This window comes from Tauraco erythrolophus, chromosome 12, assembly GCF_009769465.1.
Source record: "Tauraco erythrolophus isolate bTauEry1 chromosome 12, bTauEry1.pri, whole genome shotgun sequence".
Lineage (NCBI taxonomy): Eukaryota > Metazoa > Chordata > Aves > Musophagiformes > Musophagidae > Tauraco > Tauraco erythrolophus.
In genome coordinates, this window is record NC_141476.1 from 10,546,905 (window position 1) to 10,572,224 (window position 25,320).

A 25,320-nucleotide genomic window follows, 5' to 3' on the forward strand; every position below is an offset into this window, starting at 1 on the left:
CATGTTGAAAAGACGTGCTCGTCATTCTTAATAAACAACTAGAGTAAGAATACATAAGAGAAACAGGGTGGTATCTTTATATGATACACAAGTGTATGTTACAAGAATTCCATCAGGCACAGGAGCCTCAAGGTTTAAGGCCTCAATGTCAGGCCAAAAAAGAAGAGTGTGGTAAAGTTTGTACTTTTAACATCTAAAAATGTCACTTAAAGGTCTGAATAGAAATCGTTGGTTTGTTGTTTTTGTGTATTTTTTTTCTTTTTGTATAAATCACAATTGCAGTTCACTCTCTCCTCTTCCTTCCAAGATAACAGCAAATTAACGTCCGAGCACAAGAAAAGAAGATGCCTGCCTCTCCTCCACTGGCTGAGCAGGTCCATCCATCATTCTGTGCCCTCTAGGCTGCACGTGCTCCAAGGAGACAGAGGCCCCAGCCATCCAGGCCAATCCTGTAGTTCATGTTTTCTACATCATAAAAAAAACAGAGTCAACCAGCAGCTTTCCACAGCTCCCAGCTTGCAGGGGATATGCAGCCTCCAATGGTTCCAACAGTTTGGTGTGTTGGGTAGGATACACAATGGGTAGGTTTTCCTTTAGATTCTTTTAAAGAGAAGAAGCCTAAAAGGGCTTCATATAACTACACCAATAAAAAACCAAAAACTTGGGCATCTCCTTTAGTGTAAAAGTCTGTACAATTTATCTTTGCTTGTCCCTCCCCCGTCACCCCATCCCACCCCTTCTGAGCCAAGAAGGATGCCTTAGTGCATGGTGCTGGCATTAGCCACAGCAATAGCTTCCTGAATCTCTCGTATCACCAGGATCCGGGTGAGCATCTGCTCCATCTGCTCTCTGCTGATCGGCTGGATGGAATACCAGATAGGGCTGTTGGGGGCCACCACTGGCTCCGGTGTCAAGTAAAACGTGTCATTCCGGCCTTTCACACTCTGGGGGCTGCATGAGGAAAATCAGAAATAACCAGACTAACAGAATGTCCTGGGAGGGAGAGACCACCACTGTCCTCACCCCAGGCTTCACAAGTCCTGACAGTGAACATCTGGCTGATGAGACACAAAGGTATGGAGTTACATCTGGGGGCAACAGTGGTCCCAAAGTTTTTAGGCCATGCCAAGGTTAAAAAGCCATGGTGATGACTACAAGAAAGTAATTTTTATTTCACACTGGTAAGTATAACACACGCATGGCTTTAGGGGGTCTTTCAGAGTGAAGCAAGGATGGGGTATTTTCACATCTAGGCTAGCTGCAGACCCATCCGTGCAGAGGAACGTTTACATTTAGAAGTGAGTCCTTCAAGGCTCCCGCCAATCTCCATAGCAAGTCCTCATTTTCATTCAGAACCCGATTTGAATAGTACCCTAATCTCATGGATTAGGGTAGTGGATGCTTCCAGATGACTTGCTTGCAAGTAACAGGCAGAACGCTGAGCTGATGCCATCACAGCAAGCCTCCAGAGTGGGTATGAGATTAAGAGCAGCCAGTTCACAAATCAGGATTTGTCTCTAAATACCACAGAAGTTCAACTTAAGTGCAATCGGAGTAAATCTCACCCTCTAACATCAACATCCCTCCCCATTTAAGTAAATTTATGCAAATGTAGAAACTGCGCCAGCAACAGAACACAGCCCTGAGAACTAGGCCAGCCACAAGATGCAGCGTAACAGTCACAGAAGACAAAGCAACGATACAGATGAACAAGAGCTCTCACCATTTGAAGAGGTAGAAGTCATACAGCTTTATCGGACACCTCAGGGGGTTCTCTGGATTCTCAGTCTGCTCTGCATACATGTCATCTGTAACTACAAACCAGCCCCCCAGAAGCCTGTCAGACACTCTGTATCAAGCACAGCAAACCGAGCAGTGCCTTACAGCCTCAGCACTCCAAAACATCTTGTCACCACGTAAGAGCTGGCAAGAGACATATGGCTGTTCCAGGGCACAGACACCTGGTTGTAAACACTCAAAGCATTATATGGAAAGCTCACTTTATCCCAAGACTACTGAAGAACAGAAGCCATTCACATCCTTCTTTCCACTTCTCCTCTACCTGGACCCAAAATGAGAGAAATCCCACTACTGAGACTGCAAGTGCCTCAGCTAAATCACAGGTCTGTGCTTTTAAGAGGACAGAGTGTACTTACAGATGGATTTTACATGGGTTCACAGGAGTCAAGGTAAGAGAAGCCCTCCCAAAGAAGATTCTCTGTTCATAAGCACTTACACCCAACAGTCCCTTTGCTCATAAAAAACACAAGTAACAAAAAAAGTTATCCTTAGCTCTTGATTGGTCCTACATGCCTCAGGTAAGGTACGTCCCCAGGCTTATTATTAGAAGGTACTGCACTCTCTCAAGACAATGCACAGAAAACTCGTGCTGCTAGGCTGAAGATAACTGGCAGAGCCAGTCGGGTTCTCGTGGCCCTACCTGCAGACATCTCCAGGTTCATCCACTTCCTTCAAGCCCAGTAAGTAAATATTCCCAAAGAAAACTTCCAGACACTACCTTTCTGTCCTGTCTGGTGTATGCCAAGAGCCTTCGTATAGCGGATACTCGTGCTTTTATCCTTGGGATTAGAAGGGTTCTTCTTGGTCTGCCTCAACACCTTGGAGAAGGCCAGCTTCATGTGCTGGTCTACTGTTTTCAACAGGAAGTATCTGAGCAGCAAGGAGAGAACACAAGACATTGAGAGGCAAGTAAAAGAAAGTCAGGACAGTGAGGTAGTTTACTCATCCTAAGTCACCTGAAGCTTAAACCAACACCAAGTTAAAGACTCTTCCAGCAGCGAAGCACACAACAGCCTACAAGTTCATCTGCTAGCTCATTTCCTTGTTGTACTGCATCTTCTGTGCCTGATGAGGTTCCAAGAGGGCTCTGTGCGCAACCATTGGAAATTCTTTATTTTGCCCTAATCCAGTGCAGCAGTTTCCTACCAACTCTGTCAAGGCACTTGAAGTTTTTATTCCCCAAGATTCCCAAAGACCTAAGTACTTACTTTGTATTAAAAAACATCAGTGTAGTGAGCAAGGTGGAAGGGGAGTGAGCTCCTAGCTGCTTACACTCCCACAGCATCTCTTCTGTTACGTGACTGGAGAGGACATAACCTGCAATAATCATACATCAGCATCACACCAGGAGACAGTCACAACAGGAACACAGGCAGCATTTTATAGTTTGCAAGTATTGGAGAATACATAAATCTTAAGGGGAGGAGGAGGAGATCCTCACTAATAATGGAGATTCACTACTGTGCAAATAACTTTTAATAGCAGGTACAGTTAGGAAACACCTGTACACATACGTCAACCTCTAGTTGCGGAGAGTATGCTTCTGCAATACGCCTATACCTCCCAGCCCAGAGAGAAATAAATATGCACTTAAACAGCTTTTAATTAATGGCTCGACTCCAATGCAGATGCTCCTAATCCAATAATATGTGAGAGCAGGCAGGCCAGTGTAACAAATCAGCTCTTGGCCGTGTGCGCAGCTTTAGTCAGCGCACAGTGCCAAGTGATGTATTTGGACACGTGAGTAATCCTTTGATTCTCAGATTTTTTTCCTTTGTGTAGAAGAGAAATACTATACCCCAAATACACAGATAAACAGAAAAACAGACAGCGGTATGAACTCCAGGGCTTGTGGAATGACAAAGCACAGATCAAACAGCCAGAGTGAAAACAAAAGGATTCCAAAACTCATGGTGCTACTTAACCATCTACCCTGTAACATCAGCTACTTTCCTGAACACAAGTCACAGCTTCTTCACTGACATCTGATCAGACCAAAGGGAATGAAGTAATGAGAAACTAGGTTTCTGTGCTCTGAAAATGCAATTCTTAATCTAGTTCTCATATTGTCAAAATCTGTCTTCTGGAACTGCTCCCCCCAACCCTGTTGCCATCATCTTCTAAACACAGGGTTGAGATGAGCTGCATTTGATAGGAGCATTCGAGGCTCTAATCATGCATTGTTTTTTTTCTTTGACACTTAGTTGGTCCTACAGACTGTATCCATCTGGCTACATGGCGACATGACAGTGTTGTATTATCTCCCAAAGTAACAATACATATTAGAGGCAAGATGTATTAGTACTTCAGATGAGAAAGCTTGATTCAGATCAAGGATCAGCTGGCTTCTAAGTAAGCCAATCTCATGACACTACAAAGTCCCAACAATCTGCTTTCTGATGGGTGACAAGTGATAGACAAATAATCCTCAGCGACAATCAGGGCTAAAGCCTGACATGTGCAATAACTCCAGCATTCGCTGCAGATGCAACATTTTTCTCCCTGACCAGCATGAGCTGTTCTAGGGCCATTAAGTACTTCAAAAGGGCTTTTGTGCAGACTACACTTATGCTGTAGTTCAGTTTAAACATTACAAACTCCAGAAAGTTTTGAAGTTCCTAAACAAAAGTACTCACCAAGAGGGGAAACGCGGGGCTGTACGTCCTTGAGGACTTCATGCAGCCATTCAGTGAACCGAATGTAGTAGAGATCTGAGAAGATGTCATCTACTCGGCCATTTTCAAAGAGATACTGTAAGAGATTCACAACACATCCAGCACAGTGGTAGCAAGTATTTTCCTCAGACCAGATGTTATCCTAAGAGCCCACATACCCGGTCAGTCAAGCATTTTACAGCACAGCACTGAATACTAATACATCCTAGTTAGAAGAGTGAGGACCCTTGCACCAAGGCCAGTACGGGGTAAGTAATCTCAGTTACTATCACGGTGAATGCTAAGACAGAAAGGAAAAACCATCTTAGAAAGTAAAGCTGGTTGGATTTCACCTTTTACTTCAGGTGTGTTCACCGCACCTTTTACTTCAGGTGTGTTCACCGCACCTTTTACTTCAGGTGTGTTCACCGCACCTTTTACTTCAGGTGTGTTCACCGCAAGCTATTTCACATGACTGTCCTTCAGACACTACTTTTTCAGGTTAAGGAGAGAGATGCACAATTCTCCTACCAGAGTTTACCTCTGTTCCTGCAGCTCTTCCAGAAAGCACACTAATATTTCCAGCTTGGACCTCTTACAAAGCTAAGTCCTTGCCTGTTAAAGCTTCAACTAGATCAAGTTTTGACATTGATATCCTCAAACATCATCCAACTCTCCTCCTCTCACCAAAAAGACTAAAAGGATTTATTATTCTCACCATGATACTGAACTCACTTATTAACGATTCTTCACAAACGTAACCAGTAGGTGAAAACATTGCTGCACATTAATTTTTTTTTTTTTTTTTTTTAAGCAAAAAGTCTTTTTTCTTATGAGATTGTTGGGAAACTTAGTAGAAGCCATAGAATAGAAGCAATAGAAGCCTCCATTTTACAACAGAGAATCTTCTCTGTGCATGCTGGCAACATGCACAGCTCTGCTGCACATATAGCTGTCCTCCCCCTACCTTCTGAATACACAAGAAGATATAGTAGAGCACATCTGGATCATAGGGTTCACCATCACCATTTCGAGCTTCTCGTGTCATTAAGCATAGACCATAATTCAGCTCAGCCACAGCTGAAGAGATGAGATCTTCCTGGAACCTCAGCAGCTGACGCCCTGCAAAAACAACACAAAGCCATATTATTTAAGCCATAAAGCCATATTATTTCCCAATCTTTCAGGGATGATTTCCCACATCTCCAGCTTTGCCATTCTATCTGGCAGGCCCAGTATTACCTCATTCCCCTAGTATAATTAAGAAAGCTAAAATAAATCAAGATATTAGGCTCTGAGATCTACTAAAAAACAACCGAGGAAGAATCCGACAGGAAGACTCTCTGCCCCACCAACTGCATGACTATTGCCTTCTTTTACCATGCCCACAATGAAACGCTGCCCTGCAGCAATAGGAAAACAGCAACTCCATGACTCTCTACCAGCTTGGCTGGCATTCACAGCCATTTTGTTCGTCCATGCACCACAGTCACACAGTGCCTTTTTCCACTGCTACCAGCCTAGGTGCTCAAGTCGGCTCAGGATAGAGCTACTACTTCCCTTGGAACATGTCCTGTGGCAGTGGGAGCATGCAATAATTAGTACTGCAGAGTAAACCAAAGTTTAAATTTAAAAACAATCACTGATTAAACAAAGGTTTTTTTTTTTTTCCAGAGTGGTAAACAGCTAACATTTTAGTCATTCCTAATCCTACTTGAAAGGAAAGACCACGTGGTCATGACACATACTTCCAATAGGTGCTAGCCTATTTTGGGCTTCTTTTTCCAGCTCTGCATTCTTGGTCTGTGCCCAGCTTTTCCATACTTCAAGCCCTTCTTCTGGCTTCAGAGAGTTTGGAAGTAGAAGTTCAGGTGAAGTTTGTGGCTGTGGCTGTGGCTCAACCTCAGCAACCTGAACGGTTTGAGCCTATGAAAGAAAACATTTCAGTTTATATAAACACTTTGATACGCAACAGTTTGACAAAGGACAAGTAATGCCGCACTACCTCTAGCCCCAGGGCATCAGCCTTTCGCAACACTCTTCTCCAACAAGAAATTAATTAAAGGAACAAAACTATTGCTGTCTAACCTGAATGGTTGCTCATGAAAGAGTATTCGTCTTCAAGAACACTTTTAGTTTGAATGGAAGTATCTGTAACCCCTTCAGCAAATCCACACGACTTGCAATTTGATGCATTTACAAGTCCTGCAGAACATCACAGAAGACCTAACAGCCACAAGCTGTTCTTGCTGGAATACCATCAAGAAGCTAGTTGGCACATTCAAGGGCAAGGATCGTCATACAGCTAAAGTCCTCTCAACAACAGACTTCTCATCTCCCCTTGAACACTGAAGCAGATGACTATCGATTTTGAAGCCCTGTTTTCTCCAATGCATTTTTCTTGGCTTCAGCTAACTTGTCACTCTGAACCACCACTCAAGTCCATAATCTCACAACAACAAGAGCAGCCCAAGGCCCCTCGCAGACACAGCCTTGAGACACAGCAGCTAGAGAGACCAGGCAGGGAAGCACAGCAAGGTGTCATCGGCTTTACTGACCACAGGTGCTCCAAACCTGGACTGTCCTGAGCAAGGTTCTGGGTACAATCACGCATTGTACGCTGCTAGCATCCTTCCCACCCTTGATGGCTCTCTTCATTATTCAGTATGTAACAGGCAGACAGAACAAATATGCTCTGTTCTTATCAACAACCGGTAAGATTAATCAATGTGTAAGACGTATAAAAAAAACACACTAGAACACCAGCATCAAACCATTAATTCAGTTGTGATGAAATTCTCATAAACTATCAAATACTGCTAATGAAGACTAGCTACTGTTCACTGTGAACAGCTACCGTATGACCTACTATAGATCTAAAAGGTCTCCTGACCCTTTGGAAGTTTACTTTGCAACAGGACCTTAAGTCACCAAGAAGTGAAACAAACTTATTTTACAGGCAACTGATGGCACGTTTCCAGAAAGAGCAGTGAGCCCTCCAGCTGCATTCTTCACTAAAGCTTCTCAATCTTATGCTACAGAAAGTCTCAGGGCTACCTCAATTAAGGAGATTAACTTGAAGCTTCACAGCCCTTAGTCAAATTCTCAGTGGCACCCCAAATGTTATAAAGATAGCAATTTTTACATCAAAACAGTTTTGCCTTCTTCTTAAGAGCCACCCCAAAAAGCAAGGCTTTGTTGCAATGAAGTAACTTCTCCTTTGATACTGCCAAATACCAATAATCAGTGAAAGCTGCTCTGACAGTACTAGAGACCATAATGAAAATGACATAGAAACTGCAGTAACACCTGTACCTTACATAGTGTATCAAAAAAAACAGCTGAAGAGGCAAAGCCTGCAAGAGCCTCAGACTAGAGCCTTTCAATTGCCTCTGCTTGTTTTTTCTTTTTCTGCATCAGCTCTTAATAGCTCTTTGCTTACCAGCCCCTGCATCACCAGCAGCATCCACCACAGCTGCAGAGGGAGACTATGACTGACAGGGCCCAGCTTTTATCAAGGCAGCTGGTGACAAAGTTTAAGTTATCAAGCAAGCATCCGTCTTACAGAGGACAAGAGTCCAAGGGTGAACTGACACCTTGTCTTTGCAGGAGGCAGAACTGAGCCTCTTCCCTCCTCCAGAGCACTGCTCCATTACTCTCCAGAGAGCAGAAAGCTTTCCAGAGCCAACCACCTCCATCAGCCCAGCCTAAGGGCAATCTTCCACCCTGACCTGGCAGACGCCTTGTTCAGCATGAAGGCAGGCACACAGGCTGAACTGGCAGTTGTTTCTTAACTGCACACACACAAGTAGAGAAAAAAAGCTGCAATTTGCCCAGATCCCGCAGCAGCACAATGCCAGAGGACAGCGTGGGGCAAGCAGGCAAATTCCTTCTCAGCCTCACTGTTGTGAGAGGGACAACTCCAAAAGTTTGATGTTCACCTACAGTGGCTTTATTGCCCTCTTAGGGGAAGAACGCATCCTTCCTGGACTTGCCTCTGTATTTAGGGGCTCATGCAGCACCCAGTACTCCAGAGAACTGAGATCAGAAAAGCGTCCAACACCCAAGAATTGCAGACCACTGCGCACAGGAATATACAGCATTAGTAGAAGCTTTATAAGTAACCATTAAAGAAATCATGGAGTTAATACCTCAGAAAGGATCTCAAAAACTTGGCTCATGCTCCTAAAAGACCCTAGAATAAGTCTAAAAACCCTGTTAAGCAGAAAGGCAAGAAGTTCTATCAACTTAGTTTGTTCAAGTAGATTAAAGCGATGAAGTATCTCTGAAGTACCAATACAGGGAAAAGATGAGCTACAGAAGGTGCTCTGAACATGACAAAACCAAACCAACCAAACAAAACCCCACACATTACAAGACCCATAAGCTGTAGCTTAAAGTACAGCTTTATAAAAGAGGGCATCCAGCACTGAAAGTTACCTAGAGCTGCAGGGAACACTTTTCAGTGACGACCTTGGTGGGCTACAGCCCACAACCAACTCAGAATCAGACCTACTACAGAAAGTAATCCTCCTTGTCTCAGTGCTTACTGATGAAGTAGAGGGCATATATGCCTTTATAAAGCCAACAGTGTTATTTATAAACTGGAAAGAATTTATAACAACATTTATGCTAGCAGACTTGGATATTTTTGCTTTCATTCCATTCAGCAAAAAAAGTGATTGATCTGACAGATCAATCACTTTTCACTTTCTGGTAATAAAAGATAAATTACATCCATTTGCACAGATAAGAGGCCATTAATAGCACTAGCTATTCAAGTTTTAAAAGACAATTCAAAATAAACTATGGCTTAAAGTTAGCAATAAAGTCTTTATAAAACCAGCAAATTTGGCTGCCACGTTTGCCAAGCACTATGAAGAGATGCTTACTTGCCATTGCTTATTACTGTGCTCTCACACACAAGGCATTTACCAGAAGGAGGACACTGTGTTACACATAGGTACACCTGATCCATGAAGTTTGCTCACAACTAGTCAGATTTTGACACTTCACCTGGGCTCTGGATCGGCTGTGGACTCCAACATGTTGTGTAAGACAACGTAACTGATAACCAGGTGACCCCACTTGGCTGCAGTCATCCCTGCCCTGTCCACTGCAACCCCTAGAACAGCTCAGGAGAAGACTGCAGACCTCAGAACACCTGCTATGAAGCAGCTAGCAATAAGCATGTATTTATTAATTCACACTACGAAGATCAAGACTGAACTTTCTTTTGGGAAGTTTTGCCTCCTGTAATTATGTACCAACATTAACACATGGCAGTCCTACACCTATCGGGAGTCAAACGCCCTACGTCATGCCCAGGCTACTGGGACAGACACATCTCTACTTCCTAAATACCAGCTCTGCGCTAACATCCTCCCTCTCCACCACACGTGGAAGTTGTTAGTCACAGACAGACCAAGAAGCAGTTTTAACTTACTGAGCAAGTGACTTGTAGCTGCTGCTGCTGCTGCCCCTGCTCTTGGGGCGTGGGCTGCTGCTGTTGCTGCTGTGGGTCCCATATGTGCACTGTCTGTGCTGTATTCTGGTACGTCCCTGCCACTGCCTGCACTGCCACTGGAATGTGGATGTTGCCATTCATAAACTGCGCTGGAAAGAGGGAGTTAGCAAGAGTCTGCACCACTTCCTCGTGAGAGTTCTTCACTACTGAAGTACTTCCCACCATCTTATCCTTGTCATCTTCCAGCTTCACGGTAGCCAGCGTCGTTGGCGAGCCACTGACGTGGACGGCATTGTAGGCCTCCTGAGGGATGGCGATGTGGGTTATGTTTGCTGCTGAAGGTCACCACGTGGCTGAGCAGAGTAAACAGGGATGGTCCAGGTCTCTCCAGTGGGGCTAGTAATGGTCCCAGTGGCACTGTACAGGTGGGCACTGTCCACTGTTAACAAGTCTGGCCTTAAAGAGACATAACTTTGCTGCTGGCCCTGAGGAATGGCCAGCACTGTGGCAACTGGCTGTCCTGAAATAGCGTATGATACAGTAATAGGCATATCCACTTTACGTTTCTTCACGGGCTGAAGGACACTAGCAGTGCTGATCCGTCGCTCTCCCTCTCGTGGAGAGCCTTGTTGAGAAGGTGGAGGTGACAGTGCCCCAACTGTTTGGATCTGTATCTGCTGGCCACCAGTAATGGCCTGTCCTGCAACAAGCTGGGCCTGAATCTGCTGGTGTTGTATGTGTTCTTCCTGTATCTCCGCAGCCTGGATCTGTTGGGCAGTCTGCACATGCTGCACTTGGATTTGAGCTGCCTGCAGCTGAGACAGGCTGGGGCTCTGAAGGGATTGACTCTGTATTGTCTGGGATGCCTGCTGCTGCGCCTGGCCTTGGATCTGCACTTGGACCTGTATTGGCTGCTCCGAAGCCTGATGGACAGTGAGCTGTGGAGAGAGCTGCTGGGCGGACACCTGCTGCGGTGACTGCTGGACCTGGACCTGAACCTGCAACGACATCAATTCAGCAGTTAGAGATCAGCAACACATTAGCGATGCAACAGGGAGGCCACCAACAGAAATGGTCCACCACTGGAGGTCTATGCTCCAGGTCTTTCACGCTCAGTTTTACAATTCCATATATTACTCCATTAGTAAAGAACTCAGGAAAATGAAACCAAGTTACTCTGGTTGATAACAACGATGCAGTAGATGATGTGTTTGCGCAGCATTGCACATGACCACACTTCTCAGCACAGACAGAGCAGCGCGTGAGCTGCATCTCCCTCCTCAAAGCGGTGCGAGCTCAAGCCAACAGATTGCATCCTTGGAAGCCAAAAGAGTCTTCAGAGCTATCTGCATTGCTAAGATGTTATTTCAGCATAGGCCTTGCAATAGCAAGGCTTTAAGGACACGCACATTACAATTCTCATATTAAGTTTATCCTGCTACAAAACGCAGGAGCCTGTGTCGTTCTTACTGTGCTCTAAAGATTGTTTTACTGTTTCAATCCCAGTCCCCCACACGGCCTCACGATCACTTGACTGTGACAGGCAGCAAGAAGCATGGGTAAGTTGAAACCAGCACTTGGCTCTTTCCACATAAAGCACAGAAATATTATTTTGACATCAACCACTAATAGTAACGCTACAAAAACGGGTGTCAACACAAAGCTGCAAGTTCAACCTGAATCTTTGTCCTGGGCTAAGGGGCAACACCGCAGCATTGTTTTTTAAACTTCAGAAGTATTCTTTGGCAGTGATAATTAAAACCAATACTTTTTTCATCATTTACTTATTCCATTTAATTCCATTTATTGTCCAAATTACTCAGTTGTGTTTTCTAGCTCATGCTCTTCAACAATGATGAATAATATGGACAAAATAAGTTAAAACTTGGATCCAAACACAGTTCCTTTTATTTCAGGGGAAAAATAAAATAAAAATCACACCCTCTCACATCAATGCTCATCTGTCCAAGGTCAGTCACACTATCTAGCACTGGTCCAGGAGCAGACTTAAAGCTAGAAGTCAGAGGTAGCCCCCAACACAAAGTCCAGGTCTCAACAACTTCACATTCCAGGCCTCAAACTCAACCCAGCTGGTATATCCACTCCCAGGGAACAAAGCGAGGTGTGCTCTCCTCATCCAAACATTTCACCGCTTTGTCTCTCAAATTTACACAGCGACTTTGTTGCATTTGTCTACTAGAAGTGATATCCCAGGTTCCCACAATCATCTGCTTCCCCAGCCTTCCTTAACACTGTACCTTAAGAGAGTGAATTAATTACTCAGCCTCTCCTCTCAAATCCCACTGAGAGATGTAGAGTTTTATCAGTGGCACCTCTGAGGGCCATATGAAATTTGAAGCCAACACAGATTTATTTAGTTGCAAAACTATGTCTTCCTAATCATGTTCCCTCACCCTTTTCTACCTCACTTCCTAGAGTAAGGCAAGCTAATGCAGCATTTGCACAGAGACCCCACACTAGCCAGCCCAACCATACTAAAGAACTACCACGCAGGTCTGCGTTGCTCAGATACACGGAATCTCACTTCCCAACATCACCTCTAACAGGTCTTAGAAAAAAAGTTAAGAATTCATTTGCGGCCAACTAAGACTTGCCAAGGAAAAAAGTGGGGTAGCAAAACACACGGCTTGCAGACCAGTTTTACAAGTCACCTCCTGCTAAGAACTAATTCTATTTCCAGGAAGAATAGGAAATTTCACAGGTTCCTGCTGGCACCTATATGCAGTATACTGTAATCCAGATGACACGGACTTTCTATAATAATTTCCTGCAAGGTAACAAGAAACATATGACCTTGTGTCAGCATGACAGTTTAAAAAGCTGCATCAACGAGTGATTTGATCAGGCAGTTAATTGAAAAAGATGAAGTCACCTATGGGATGCTTCTTCGATTCTATTTGACACTCTTTATCATAATGCCCTACAGCATGAGTATTGCCTTGGGCAAACAGGCCCCAGCACGGATCCCAGTTAAGAGTTCAGTTTAAGAAAACCAGTTTCAATTACACCTCTCAGGCAAGTATTCTCCAAAATATCCGACTTAAAAACCACTAATATAGTCCTTGGGATTAATTTAAGCCTTTGTTCAAAAAGATTACCTGCAAGGCAAAGGCCCAAGACTGAACAAACTAAAATGCATTACTGCACTGATATGTTTTCAATTTCATACAAAAAACATTTGCTTTAACGGCTAGGATTCAAAAATCATGTCACAGAAAGAGGTAAACGTGTCATTTGTCCTGTACTTCTGCAGTGTGTTTTCACAATCTGCACAGGTTGACTAAGAACACCTTAAAAGTATCCTCAGCTTCTTTCCATACAAAATTTTACATTACAGTTCCTGATACTGCTGTAACATACACAAAGTAAGGACTATGGTTTTTCTGCTAGTAGTAAGAACTGAAAACCCACTCCTGCACTGAAATAATTTTATCACCCAAGTGCAATTAGAAAGGTAATGGAAAAGGTTTATGCAAGAGGCACTGTCAGCAAGAGGCATGGTCTAAGAACAGACTCGACAAGACAGGATTTTCTTCTTTCCACTTTTACAGAACAGAGTATTTCAGACAAAAGGTACCTACAATGATCTAGTCCAACTGCCTGATCAATTCAGGGCTGACCATAAGCTAAAGCAGGTCATTAAGGGAATTGTCCAAAAGCTTCTTGAACACTGACAGGCTTGGGGCATTGACCGCCTCTCTAAGAAGCCTGCTCCAGGGTTTGACCACCCTCTCGCTAAAGGAATGCTTCCTAATGTCCAGTCTAAACCTCCCCTGGTGCAGCTTTGAACCATCAACCATTTTAGAGCCTGAGCCTGCTGTGTCTGAAAGTCATAGGCAACTTCCATCGCTTTCAGCAGATGAGCAATCAAGACCTGAGGGCCTACGATACTCCCTCAGGACTAAATCTTAACCCCTACAACTAGAATGTTACTGTTAACATCCAAAGAAGAGCCCAGACCCACACAAGATGAAGTCATCAGACTCCATAATCATTGAAAGTTCTCAAACTGCAAACATCATGCTTCTGACTAGACACTTTTCCTATTTAAAGGATATTGGAGCCCTACCTACTGCACATTATGCACCCCTTGTGAATTACACATCCATTTTTAACCACTGTATTTTGCAGTAGATCCCTCCCTGTTTTCAAGCAGATTGTACCCAGGGGTGCTACAAGCATTCATTTCAGATTTACAGACTTCAGTCTGAGACCAGGGCTTCTTACGTTGACCTCATTGTCCAACTTGCTAGCTGAGAAAAAAAGGACAAAGAATTACACTGAACACCAGTAGCAGTTGACTTTTTAAAAGACTCTGTACAAAGAAGAATGCTTTAAGTTTACAGGGCAAGACCAGCAGAGAGGACTTAATCTTCAGCACAAGGTGAAGATTTAAAAGCAAGAACATGTTATGCTGAGAATTTCTGGGTTGCACTGGTGCAAGAGAGGAACTTGCCAAGTTACCAGTACTGAAAAAATGCTTATTGCCAGAAGTTTGAATCTAACAGCATGAAAAGAATCACTTCCCAGCAGGCTACCATCACACAGGGAAATGCCTTTTTACCATAAAGTAGCTAGAAGTTGGACCAAGTACTAGCTGACTGGAGAATCAAAAGCATTAGAAGTCAGCCCCGCATCATAAATGGAGGGCAGAACTAAATTTTTAAGATTCCCTTACAGCAAATCTTGTCACATTAAGCTTAAAAACATGTTCCATCTAGAACTGAGCACATGCAAAGAGAAAATGAGTAACTCCACAAGCATGACAACAGCTGAACCCTGGTTTCCGAAAGTTTATTTTCCTCATGGTTGACAGACTAACTCTGACAAACTTTCAAGTAGGATTCATAACATGTCTGCCCTGTGTGGATTCTCCACCCAATCAGGAATCAGACTGCAGAACTGCAGTTCTGAAACAATTAAGTTGAAAGAATTCCCAAGCAAACAAAATCTCATCTGTGGACTGACCTGATTACCTACTATTTCCTAAAACCTAGCTCCAAACAAGCATGCATACCAACTCTTGCCTGCATAGATTTCCTGGTATCTAGCTTGCCCTAGAGCACCTGACCAGCTCTTAAATGTCTCTTTACAAACACATCTTGGCTTCTGAAGCTATGTTTACACTAGCAAGTAGTAAGTTACACTAACAGCAGACCTTTAGAGCAAGACTGAAGACCTACTAGCATCCACACTACACATTCCAGAAGACTATTTCAAACTTAGGTCTAGCCTTGCCCACTAGCCAAACACCTAGACACAACAAGACTGCATCTCACGGCTTAGTTTCATCTGAAGGGAATTCCAAATGACAGGCTCCAAACCTAGGAGAGGTAAGTGGGGGCAGGTGGCAAACTTGCTGCAGGAAGTAGACTCCAAATTCCTCCTAGAAGTAATGTAGGTGCATCTCAAACTTCCACACCTGAGCAAGCTGACAGAAGTCAAACTCTTAGACAAAAAGTTAATGAGAGGAGAAGAACGATCTCATAATTATTATTTAGCACAATCTAAGGAAAGAAGGCTCAAAATACACTTCCCTCACAGTCCGAAGCTAAAGCGACTGCAGCATTAAAAACTAACACTGTAACAAAAAGTTCCTTTTCACATTACGCCAGAAAGCATACACACCAGTGAAAAACAGATCTGAAGTACAGAGTAGGTGAAAAGACTGATCACTGAAGTAGCAGGAAATGCTGGAACTTGTTATTCAACTACTTTACAGGAAGTCCTTTGCTATCTATCTAAGTAAACAAGGTCTACAGGGAGTGTACAAGCCAGCTTTTCAGAATAACCACCAGACAGATTCTCACTCCAGGTTTTTCCTCTGGTCATTCATCAACATCAGAGAGAGAATTCCACAGATCAAATTAGGCCTTCTGTGTGTTTGAACAGTTACAATATCAAGATTATGTTGTCAAGCTGCACACTGGGGCAGGATTTAGGCCTAAGACAGTTAAAACACATAAACCAGAGAAAACAAGACAGCTTACCACTAATTAATACTAGCCGCTACACTAATATCTTTATATCTTTTTGGGATGCTTTTCAAAGGTAAGCAAATAGGAGCCCTACCTCCAGGCTAAGCTCCATAACCAAGAATGGGGCAGAGGGAAACTGCACCCATCAGAAGTGGAGGCAAGATGTATTCTGAGCACAGCCAGAGATAAGATTTTCTTCAAAGCTACTTAAGGGCATCTTTTCCTGCCTCATGTCATTAATAATGCCCAGCTTCCTGTAATGGTCAGAAGTCACAGAATAAACTGGAGGAAGACTGAACAGTAAATATAAGGAACTGAGCAATTAGAAAGGCACAGGTCTTAACTGACAAGACATTTTATGCAGGCATTTAACCATTCCTTACATAGTCCTGTAATCTTGCTCACCTGTGGCACCCTCCCCTCAAGCCCTGTCCAAGAAGCTCTTGCCACCTAGCCATCAGACTATCTTAACAAAAGGCTGAAACTGAGGATCTTTCCCACGTTTCCTTAGGATATATCCTAATGTATCCTAAGGGAAGATACTTTCCGTCCTCTGATACTCTTTCAGTAAAATCTTCTTGCAGAAGAGGAAGAGGCACAAGAGGCCCACTGCAGAAATACCGTACTCAGCACGTAAGTCAGCGCAAACACCTCCTCTCACTAGCAGCATAAGTTCAATGGCGTCCATGCACAAGACCAACTAGCAACTATCTCACCAAAGCCAGAGCTGATAAAACTCTTACTTGACTGGAGCAAAACACAGCTCTTCCCAGCCACCCCTGATGCAGCTCAGGGTACGACAACTCGACAAACTACACTCTTCACTGCTGTGACACTGGGCACGTAAGGAGCTCCGAGATACTTGTACTGTAGTACTGACTAGGACATAACCCAACACTTGCGTCCACTCAGCCTCTAAAACAAACATTTGGCAACAGTTTGTTGAACCTTTTAGGCAAGAAAACCCTAAGGTGGCAGCTTCTTCAAAGAGGAAGTTTATTTTGCCAGAATAATTAACAGTGGCAAGAAGTCATGAACCATCTTTGGTTGTTCACAACAAGTAAAATCTAGGATGAAACCTGAGCACCGTCTGTCTATCTTTATGATCGTAAACTTGTCATCAGCACTTGCAACCATGAGGTCATCTGACGGGTCATATTATTAGTCACCTTCAGCACCACTGCCAGACATAAGCATAGTCATTCAAAGGGTCTTCCACTGATTTGCAATTGGATTAGCAAGAACTAAACAGATTATCAAGTCAAGTACTTAGATGACATAAGTTTGATCGAAAGATAAGAGGCTTCGGCAGACGACCAAAATTTCTCATAATACAACACAAGCAGTATTTTAGCTAAGTGAGCCAGCCAGCTCTAGTGGAACACTGTCTCCTCAGCATCACAACAAAATTCAGACACTGTGCTCTGCTACTGCTGCCACAGTGACAGTCTTGAGACAGGTGAACACTAAATCACAGGTTTAACATAAACCACATCTCAGTAAGACAGAAAATCTCTCTTGCACAGGGGTAAAGACATTCCTCTCCACCCCATCCTTGCAAAAAAAGTCAAGCTAATTCTGAGCTAGCTGCTCAAGTACACGTGAATCCAGCTGCAGCCTTATCTAGTACCAGATGTGCCACCTAAGTGTTCTGGGAGTTGTAACATCCTAAAGAGAGCAGCAGGGTTGGCAACACAAACACTAATTATGATCTGTGCTGACAGATGTGAAAGCAGGTATTTTAAAGCAGATTCATACCAAAAACAAGAGGGAGAGTGCAGACAACATTCTTTAGGAAAGTTCATGAAATCTTGACTTTCATCAGATGCTTTTCATGCTCAGGGTACAGGCCATTCAGTTTAAAAAACAAGAACAGGTCTCTGGCAGCAACTCCATGGTTATTTTCAAGAAGGTCAGGAGATTATTTTTTTCTGAGGCAATGATATATGACCTCCCTCCCCATCTCTGTTACTATTAGACTTGCAAGGGTCAAGCCTGAACTCTGAGTAGTTCTGAAAGGAGGCAGCAGCAGGGGAGAGAAGGAAAAAAAAAAAAAGACAGAAAAGAGATTCCTTCTGACTCTTACAATTGGTTTGAGGCCTTCCACTTCTTCAGGGCTGAGTCACCCTAAAAAGCTGACCCTCCTAGTTCTTCTACTGAAAAATGAAACTTCTCCCAAAACATTTGCTAGCTGGCAGAACCAAAAGCACCCCTGATCAGTTTTAATAGACTCACGCAGAGATCCAAGTCGTGCCTCTGAGACTAGAGGCTTTTATTCTTCAAAAGCTTTGCGACACAAGTTACTGTAGGGCAACAGGTTACCGAAGTCCCAGTTAAGCTTTCATTTACTCAACAGAGAAACTGGAGACGAGCTACCCAGTGAAAGAAGCAAGTTTGTCTTTGCTGTAGGATAAAAGCAGGCAAGTGAGCTGTTAGCACACAGCAAGTTCACACTACCTTATCTCCAGTCATTTGTGTCTCCATACCCTTCTTTGTTGCAAAAGAAGAGAGCTCAAAACTTTACATTCGTGCTACAGAAGGTAGAAAAATTCCAGTCTGAAGTGTATCAGAATTACAACTGTAGACAGAGTTCAGCTGATTGGAGACATATCGCAAGAAAACCTTGACAAATGCCCTGCAACCTATAAATTCTTCAAATTACAAAGTGTGTTTGAGGACCAAAGCAGTTATCCTAAGTTACATGTTTGGTGCTGGATTTACTCAATTAATATTTAATAAAAATTACTGTAATATCTATCAAAAAAACCCAGAGAAGACTCCTTCCACTGTGCAAAGGGATAATCTACCTTGACACATATGCATCTTTTAGAGATTCTCTCCTGAAAGGTATCATCCCCTGGTTCATATCATATGTCGACTCCCCTGCACTTCCCCCTGACTTAAAAGCCAGTTCGAGAACTGTAACTTTCAAAACGCTGACGCAAATTAAAGAGTATTAATTTCATTAACAAAAACTGAAGGGGAGTTAGATCCCATGGCCAGCCTGAACAACCAGATGAAGTAAGACAAGCAGAGAGGGATGGTATTTATAGCAGCTTCACACAGAGCGCAAGGCTTTGGGGAGCTGTGCGCACGCCAGAACTGTCAACCACTTCTCCAATAGGTTACACCACTACATCGCTATGTGTGCTGCTGCTCCTCCCACAGCAGGGCTCAATGGAGGCACAGTCAAGAGAGAAATTTACTACCAAATTCCTTAAATGAAAGGGAAATAGTGCTGCTCTATATAAAGTTAATTGCCCCTGCCTTTTAAGTGTTTGCCTGTGGTTTCAGGTTAGGCAGCAGCTGGCTCTGAACACTACTCCATGGCTTAGCAAGTCATATATAAATTTAGAGATTATTTAAGACTCTTACCTGGACTTGCTGGGGTTGCTGAACCTGTATCTGCTGCTCTGGCTGAGTTTGCTGCTGGACGCTCGTTGTCACAGGACAAGCAAGTTCAAGCAAAGACCCAGCCACCTCTGTGCTGTCCGTGTAAATGCAGTTGCCACCCTGCTGATAGACCATTGTGGTGGTGGCTGTCTGCTGGAACTCCTGCAGAGCTTCCGGCCCCTTGGAAGCAAGGGAGTCCAGAAACTCCTTCATCCTGTGCTGGGGGATTGTTCGTGCCTTCACACGGACGTATTCTTCAAAGGAAATGGTGTTCTCCAGAGAATTATTCATATTGCAAAGTCCTTAGGGTTCCTTAAGGAAAGAGAAAGTAAAAGTCTTAACTACAGCACTCCTTTGATGCAGGGATATTCCTAACTCCAGTAACCAATTTCTCATACCGAGCACCATAGGAAAACTAGCAAACATGCACAGCCAGATGCCTGAGACAGATGCTTTAGTTTTACGAGGCATCTTGTGCTGCTACACGTTTCTCAGATTAACCCTTTGCAGCTCAGGGAAGTCTGAACGATAACCAGGTGTAATTGTGGTACTATTCACAGAGTTCACTGCCATATAAGAAATCTTCTAGTTCTGTACTTCACCCAGACCAGGCGAGTCCCATAACAGACGAAATCAAGTCATACATTTCATTCATTTGCAGCATGCAGTATTAGTGAGAGAAGCTTAGAAATCAATATCTGTGGCCCTGCTTCACAGCCACAGAGGTGGGAGAACTGAGCAGCATGTTCTATCAGGCCATGCAGTTCTATTCTAGGCAGCTAATGGAAAGCACAACAGAAGAGCATCAGATGCAGCATTCAGCCCACTGCTATTAGGACAAGGACAGCCTTATCGATTTGAACATAGTAAGCAAAAGGAGAGTGCTGAAATCAAGAGATCCCTCAGATGGGCAACTATATACACGGAGGAGCAGAGCTCTGGAAATGACAAAGCAGCACCAATTCCTGATGTCCTTTTAATATAGGGAGAAGTTAACATGAAACATGCCATGTATGAAGACAAAAGACAGAAAAAGAAATCAGATGATCAGGGAGGAAGTGAGAGCAAGGGAAAAAAAATAAACAAAAAAGATGACTCCACCTGAGAACATTAGAAAGCTCTAGGGCATACTCTGACAGCATTCTTTTTATTGACTTATCTTGTTTAAACCCACAAATTGTTTCTGCAGTGAGTATATTGGTTGTTTCTAAGGCACTAATTAGTCTTGACGAAGGATAAACAGATTTGAGCTATACCACTACGAGACACTGAGATGGTTGTGAAAAGATGAGAAACAGCACAAGATTAGCACTAGAGGAGGTGGTTCAGTACCACTAGATCGAGCTGCAGAAATGAGGAAAAGGGGATGAACATCACTACATGTACATTCTGATTGTAGTTCTAAAGAGAACAGGTACAAAAGCAGAACTTCTTAAGTAATTTTACCATGATTTAACAAAGCAGAACCAAGACAAATACATGGCTGAACATAATTGTGTGAAAATGGGAGTTAGTTCTAGGTGCCCAGTGGCGCCCAAGCGTACTCCAGAAGGCCGTCTCCAATTCCCACCAAAATCACCAGGGGCTAGACCAAATTCTAACCACTCTTTACTGTTATGTGACAGCAGTCTAAACACACAGAAATTTTTGTTTACATGGAGAAGGTTCATGGCTAGTGCACTGGACCAGGCTCACAGGAGAAGGAATGAATATCAAAGGTAAGAGGAACACACATGAGACAGCTTGCACTCCATCTATAGTTTCTGGAGTTATTAAGCAACATTTGTTGCTGTTTGAGATTACTACAGAAAATATTCTTAAAACATGCATCGGTGTTTAGTAAAAAGCACCAGCTAACAGTGCTCACTTAGTAAATCCAACTCTGTAAAAACTAGCATACAGCAGCTCCTGTAGAGCCCAGAGCTGGACAGAAAAACAATTCTCCTGCCTTCCAGAGATTCTCATCTAACACATTTTCAAGCCAGCTCTGTGCGATAGAGCCAGTAAGACTATTCACTTTGCTGCCGAGTGAGGTTTCCTCCAGGAGCCACCCAGGAGCACTCTACACCTCCAGAGGACACATTACTAACCCCTTCCCAGGTGACCACATATCCAGGGTGAAATCAATAAAGAACAACCTTGTTAGTGTATCCTCAGTGCCTCGGACAGGACCTACACCAGGCACACTGGAACGCATCTTGCATCTAATTATAAGAGGCTCCGTTACATACTCTGAAGCTGGAAAACAGATTTTGAGCAATCGACTTATCCCAATTTTCTACTTGGAACTTGTGAACATTTGACATCAATACTGCAGTGAGGCTTTCAGAAGAGCATAATCATTTTGCACGTCCACTCAGAGGTGCACTAGCACACACAGCTTTCAGAGGGAAAGACTCTTCTGAGGAACAATCCTCAAGGATGCTACGTTGGGAACCCAGCGGTGAACACTACAGGTGTTCTTTGAGAGTATGTGCTCTTTGACAGCTAGCTGCTGCTGAGTAGGATGGGATCACCTCTCGGCAAAGGTCCTGCCTTCCTCCTTGCTCCTGCACTGGCGCTTATTATGTTGGAAGGACTCAGGGAACAGCTATTCACCTTCTGTTAATCTCATCAAAGGAGAGAGCAGGGAGGTCAGCAGGGTCACCGTTTTCAACGGCAGCTATCCGCTAGCTCTCACTTTTAGTTTTGGAACTCCAACCCTTCCGTCAAGAGCTGCTCACAGGTTCCTCGTGCTCCTGCGTAGCAGAGACCAGAAGCCATCAGAAACCCAGATTCAAAAGCAGCAGGCCCAAAGATCAAGAAGAGGTCCACCACCAAATCATCACCTACCTCTTCCAACCACCAGGAAGCAGAACAAACACAGTGTTAATTTCTTCGATACAAATCCTTGACCCTGCCTAGCTGCTCCATCTTAATTAGTTCTTTTCAGCATCAAAATCCAGAGCCTACTAGGCCAGTCTTCCCCTACTAGCAAATCTTCCTTTATCAAAAGGACTCAGAAGGAAAATCTCTTTTCCTCTCTTCTAGCACGGAAAAAAAACTTCCTTTATATTTGCTAGAAGTTACTACACTGAGAGCCACTAAAGCCTAAAACAGTGAAAGGCTCAAATGAGCAACTGCAGCACTTGGAGTCCCAACCACAGATCAGAACCCCACCATGCCACACAGTATTTGTTCCTGCTCTGGATCAGCAGCAGGATCTTCCTTTGGTTTTCTCTACAGCTCTGCAACTCTGGCAATCAGAAAGGAGTTAAAGACACCACAGGTAACAGTGTGGGCTGGACTAAGTTTCTCCCAGAGTCATTCCTGTTAGTGTGAAGGCTGCTTGGTGTTATTTAACTAAAAGCACGGAACCACTCAAAACTGCACTTCACAAACCCTACGCAGAAGATTCAGGAAGATGAAGATTCAGGAAAGTAACGCTGTATTCCCAGAAATTTTCTTTGTTAAAACTAAACCCACCTGCATTTGACAGAAGGCTCTCTTTAAGGCTCAAGTGTGCATTCAACGGGCTTTTGTAGGGCAACATACACAGCTTGCTGCTGCAGCTGCCACTTTTACTGTTAGTTATTAAAACATACTAATTTACACATTCCATTTATCCCGCAGACACGCATTAGAAACGGCAACACCCATCCTCGCTACATCTTGGCAGCATGTTTCTAATACTGCATTTTAAATAAACAGAGCGCCCAGGCAATAAGCTTTCTCTGATAAAGGGAAGTAATTCCTCCCTGTTCGGCATAACTGCATTTCTTCCAGGAAATAAGTTCAAGAAGCTCTTTGAAGATCATGAGCACATACGGTTAGTTCATAAAACTTAGACTGAGGTTACTGAAAACACACACACAACTTGCAGCATGTGGACAATCTGGACTCACCAGTCACCATGTTGCATGTATTTCTGCTGCTCTTGTCCTGAGCTCTTAGACTTGTAACGTTCTGGAGAAGACAGAACAAAGAAGCCCTTTCCATCCCCAGTTCCTCTTTCTTTATTAAAGTCATTTTATTTTAATATGTATCCCATTAAGAAAAAAAAAAAAAAACATCAGGAAAGAAAGATATTATCATCCGCACAGCTAGCAGCTTCTACTGAAGAATTGCAAGATGCCCAATTCCTAACCATCATATCCCTCAGCCTAGTTCAGTGTTACTGGGAATGAGCGTGTGAGTGCACCAGTCACAGGGCACGGAGCACTCGCGCCGTGAGGTGACAGGCACGGTGCAACCGGTGACCCGGGAGTTACTGGAAGACAGAACTTAGAACAAGGCAGCAGCAGTGACCGTATCCAGAGGTCCCCCCGCCTCCCTCCGCAGGTGTTCCCGGCCGAGCAGCCGCGGCCCGGCTCTGCCCGGAGACCCGGGACAGACGGGAGCGACACGGGCCGCCCCGCCACCCAGCCCAGACGAGGCGAAGCTCCATACTTAGCCCCTGAGATCATCGGCCACGGTTCGCCCTCTCCCCTGCTCGAGCGGGGGGCGCGGAGCTTCCTCCTGCGGCGCGGCCGGCCCCCGCCCGCGGGGAGCGCGGCGCTGCCCGAGCCGCTCCCCGCCGCCTTTGTTCCCCGGCGGGGCGGCCGGGCCCGGGCCCGCGGCGCGCCGCCCCTCCCGCCGCAGAAGCCATGTTGGGGGCTCCGCCGGGGACGGCGGCCGCCGAGGGCCGCGCCGCGCAGCGGCCGAGGCCGCGCCTTCCGGCGCGCGCCGCCACCGCCCATGCCCGCGCGGGGAAGAGGGGGGGGGAGGGAGGCGGAGACGCGCCCGGTGGAGGGGGAGGGGGCGAGCAGGGGGCGCGCCCCGCGCGTGCACGGCAAAGCTGCGCGCGTCCTCGCGGACGGGGGGGGGGTGCGCGCGCCCGGGTGGCGGGGCCGCCCCCTCCTCTCCCTTCTTCCCCCCCCTCCCCGCCGGGCCCGCGCCGCGCCGCCCCCGGAACCACCGCCGCCGCCGCCGCCTCCCCCCCCGCGCCCGACGAGAGGCCCCGCCCGGCCCCGCGGCCGCCGCGCACCCTCCCGACCCGGCGGCCCCGCTGCGCCGCGGCGTGGCCCCGTCCGGCCCGGCCCCGCCTCACCCCGGCCCCGCTGCCGCCGTCGCCTCGCGCCGCTGCCGCCTCGGCCCTGAGTCTTTTCCCCTCACAGCTCCCTGGGCGCCATCTTACATTCAACCCCCCGCAGCCAATCAGCGCATGGCTCTGGCCTCGCGAGAGCGCGGCTCCCAAGTCCCGCGAGAGCGCGGAGCCAGGGCCCGCCCCTCGCCTTAAAGGGGCCGCGCCCCGGCGAGGAGGAGGGGGGTGGGGGCGGCCGCCGGGGGGCGCTCTCCGCGTGTGACGCGCGCGGATCTGGGGGTCCGCGGGTCCGGGACACGCGGGGGGCGATGACCCCGACGGGGGTGGGGGTGGGGGCGGCTCCCGGTCGCGGCCTCGGAGCTCGGTCCGCCACCGGCACGCGTGGCCCTGGGGCGCCGCCGGTCCCCCCCGGCCGCCCCGCTGCTCCGTGCCAGGCGCGGGCGGCGCCACTCGGCCGCGACCCCCACGCAGCAACCGGGGCGAGGCCCCGCGCCGGCCCGCGGGTGGGCGAGACCCCAACGCAGGGGCTCCCCGGGGAGGGCGCTGGGGCCGCCGCGGCTGGTACCGGCGGGGGCTGCGCCCTGCACCTGCCCCCCGCGCGGGACCGCGGGGCGAAGAGTCTCCCACACCGTGGGCCGAGCCGGGGCTGCTTTAACGTGCCCATGTGCTCGGCGCGGCCTCCCCGTCCCCGCTGCCGCTTAAGGTGGCCCGCGGAGCTGGGCAGAGCTTCCCCCCACCCCCGGCAGGGCCGGGGCCCCGGGCACGGGGCTCAGGCCACGGCGGCCAAGCCGGTCCTGGGGTGGCACCCCCCTGACCGCCAGCCCGGGGCCGGGCAGGGGCCGCCCCATTCGAGTCCACCTTAAGTGGGAACGGCGCTCGGGCGGTGTTTGTACACAGCGTGCACACCCTCCCGCCTGCCTGCCCCCTGCCTGCACCCGCCGCGGC

At 46.2% G+C, this 25,320-nt stretch overlaps 1 protein-coding gene across 1 annotated transcript; it reads right to left on the bottom strand.

The window, feature by feature from the left end:
* On the bottom strand, nucleotides 1-23,611 carry QRICH1 (glutamine rich 1). Its single transcript, XM_086618893.1, is given in 12 exon segments — nucleotides 1-951; nucleotides 1,724-1,814; nucleotides 2,519-2,670; nucleotides 3,009-3,117; nucleotides 4,437-4,551; nucleotides 5,422-5,576; nucleotides 6,203-6,380; nucleotides 9,901-10,250; nucleotides 10,253-10,919; nucleotides 19,296-19,625; nucleotides 21,912-22,051; nucleotides 23,198-23,611. Coding segments are annotated over 10 exon segments (2,319 nt in total). The 5' UTR covers nucleotides 19,605-19,625; nucleotides 21,912-22,051; nucleotides 23,198-23,611; the 3' UTR covers nucleotides 1-758.
* Nucleotides 23,612-25,320: the final 1,709 nt, after the last annotated feature.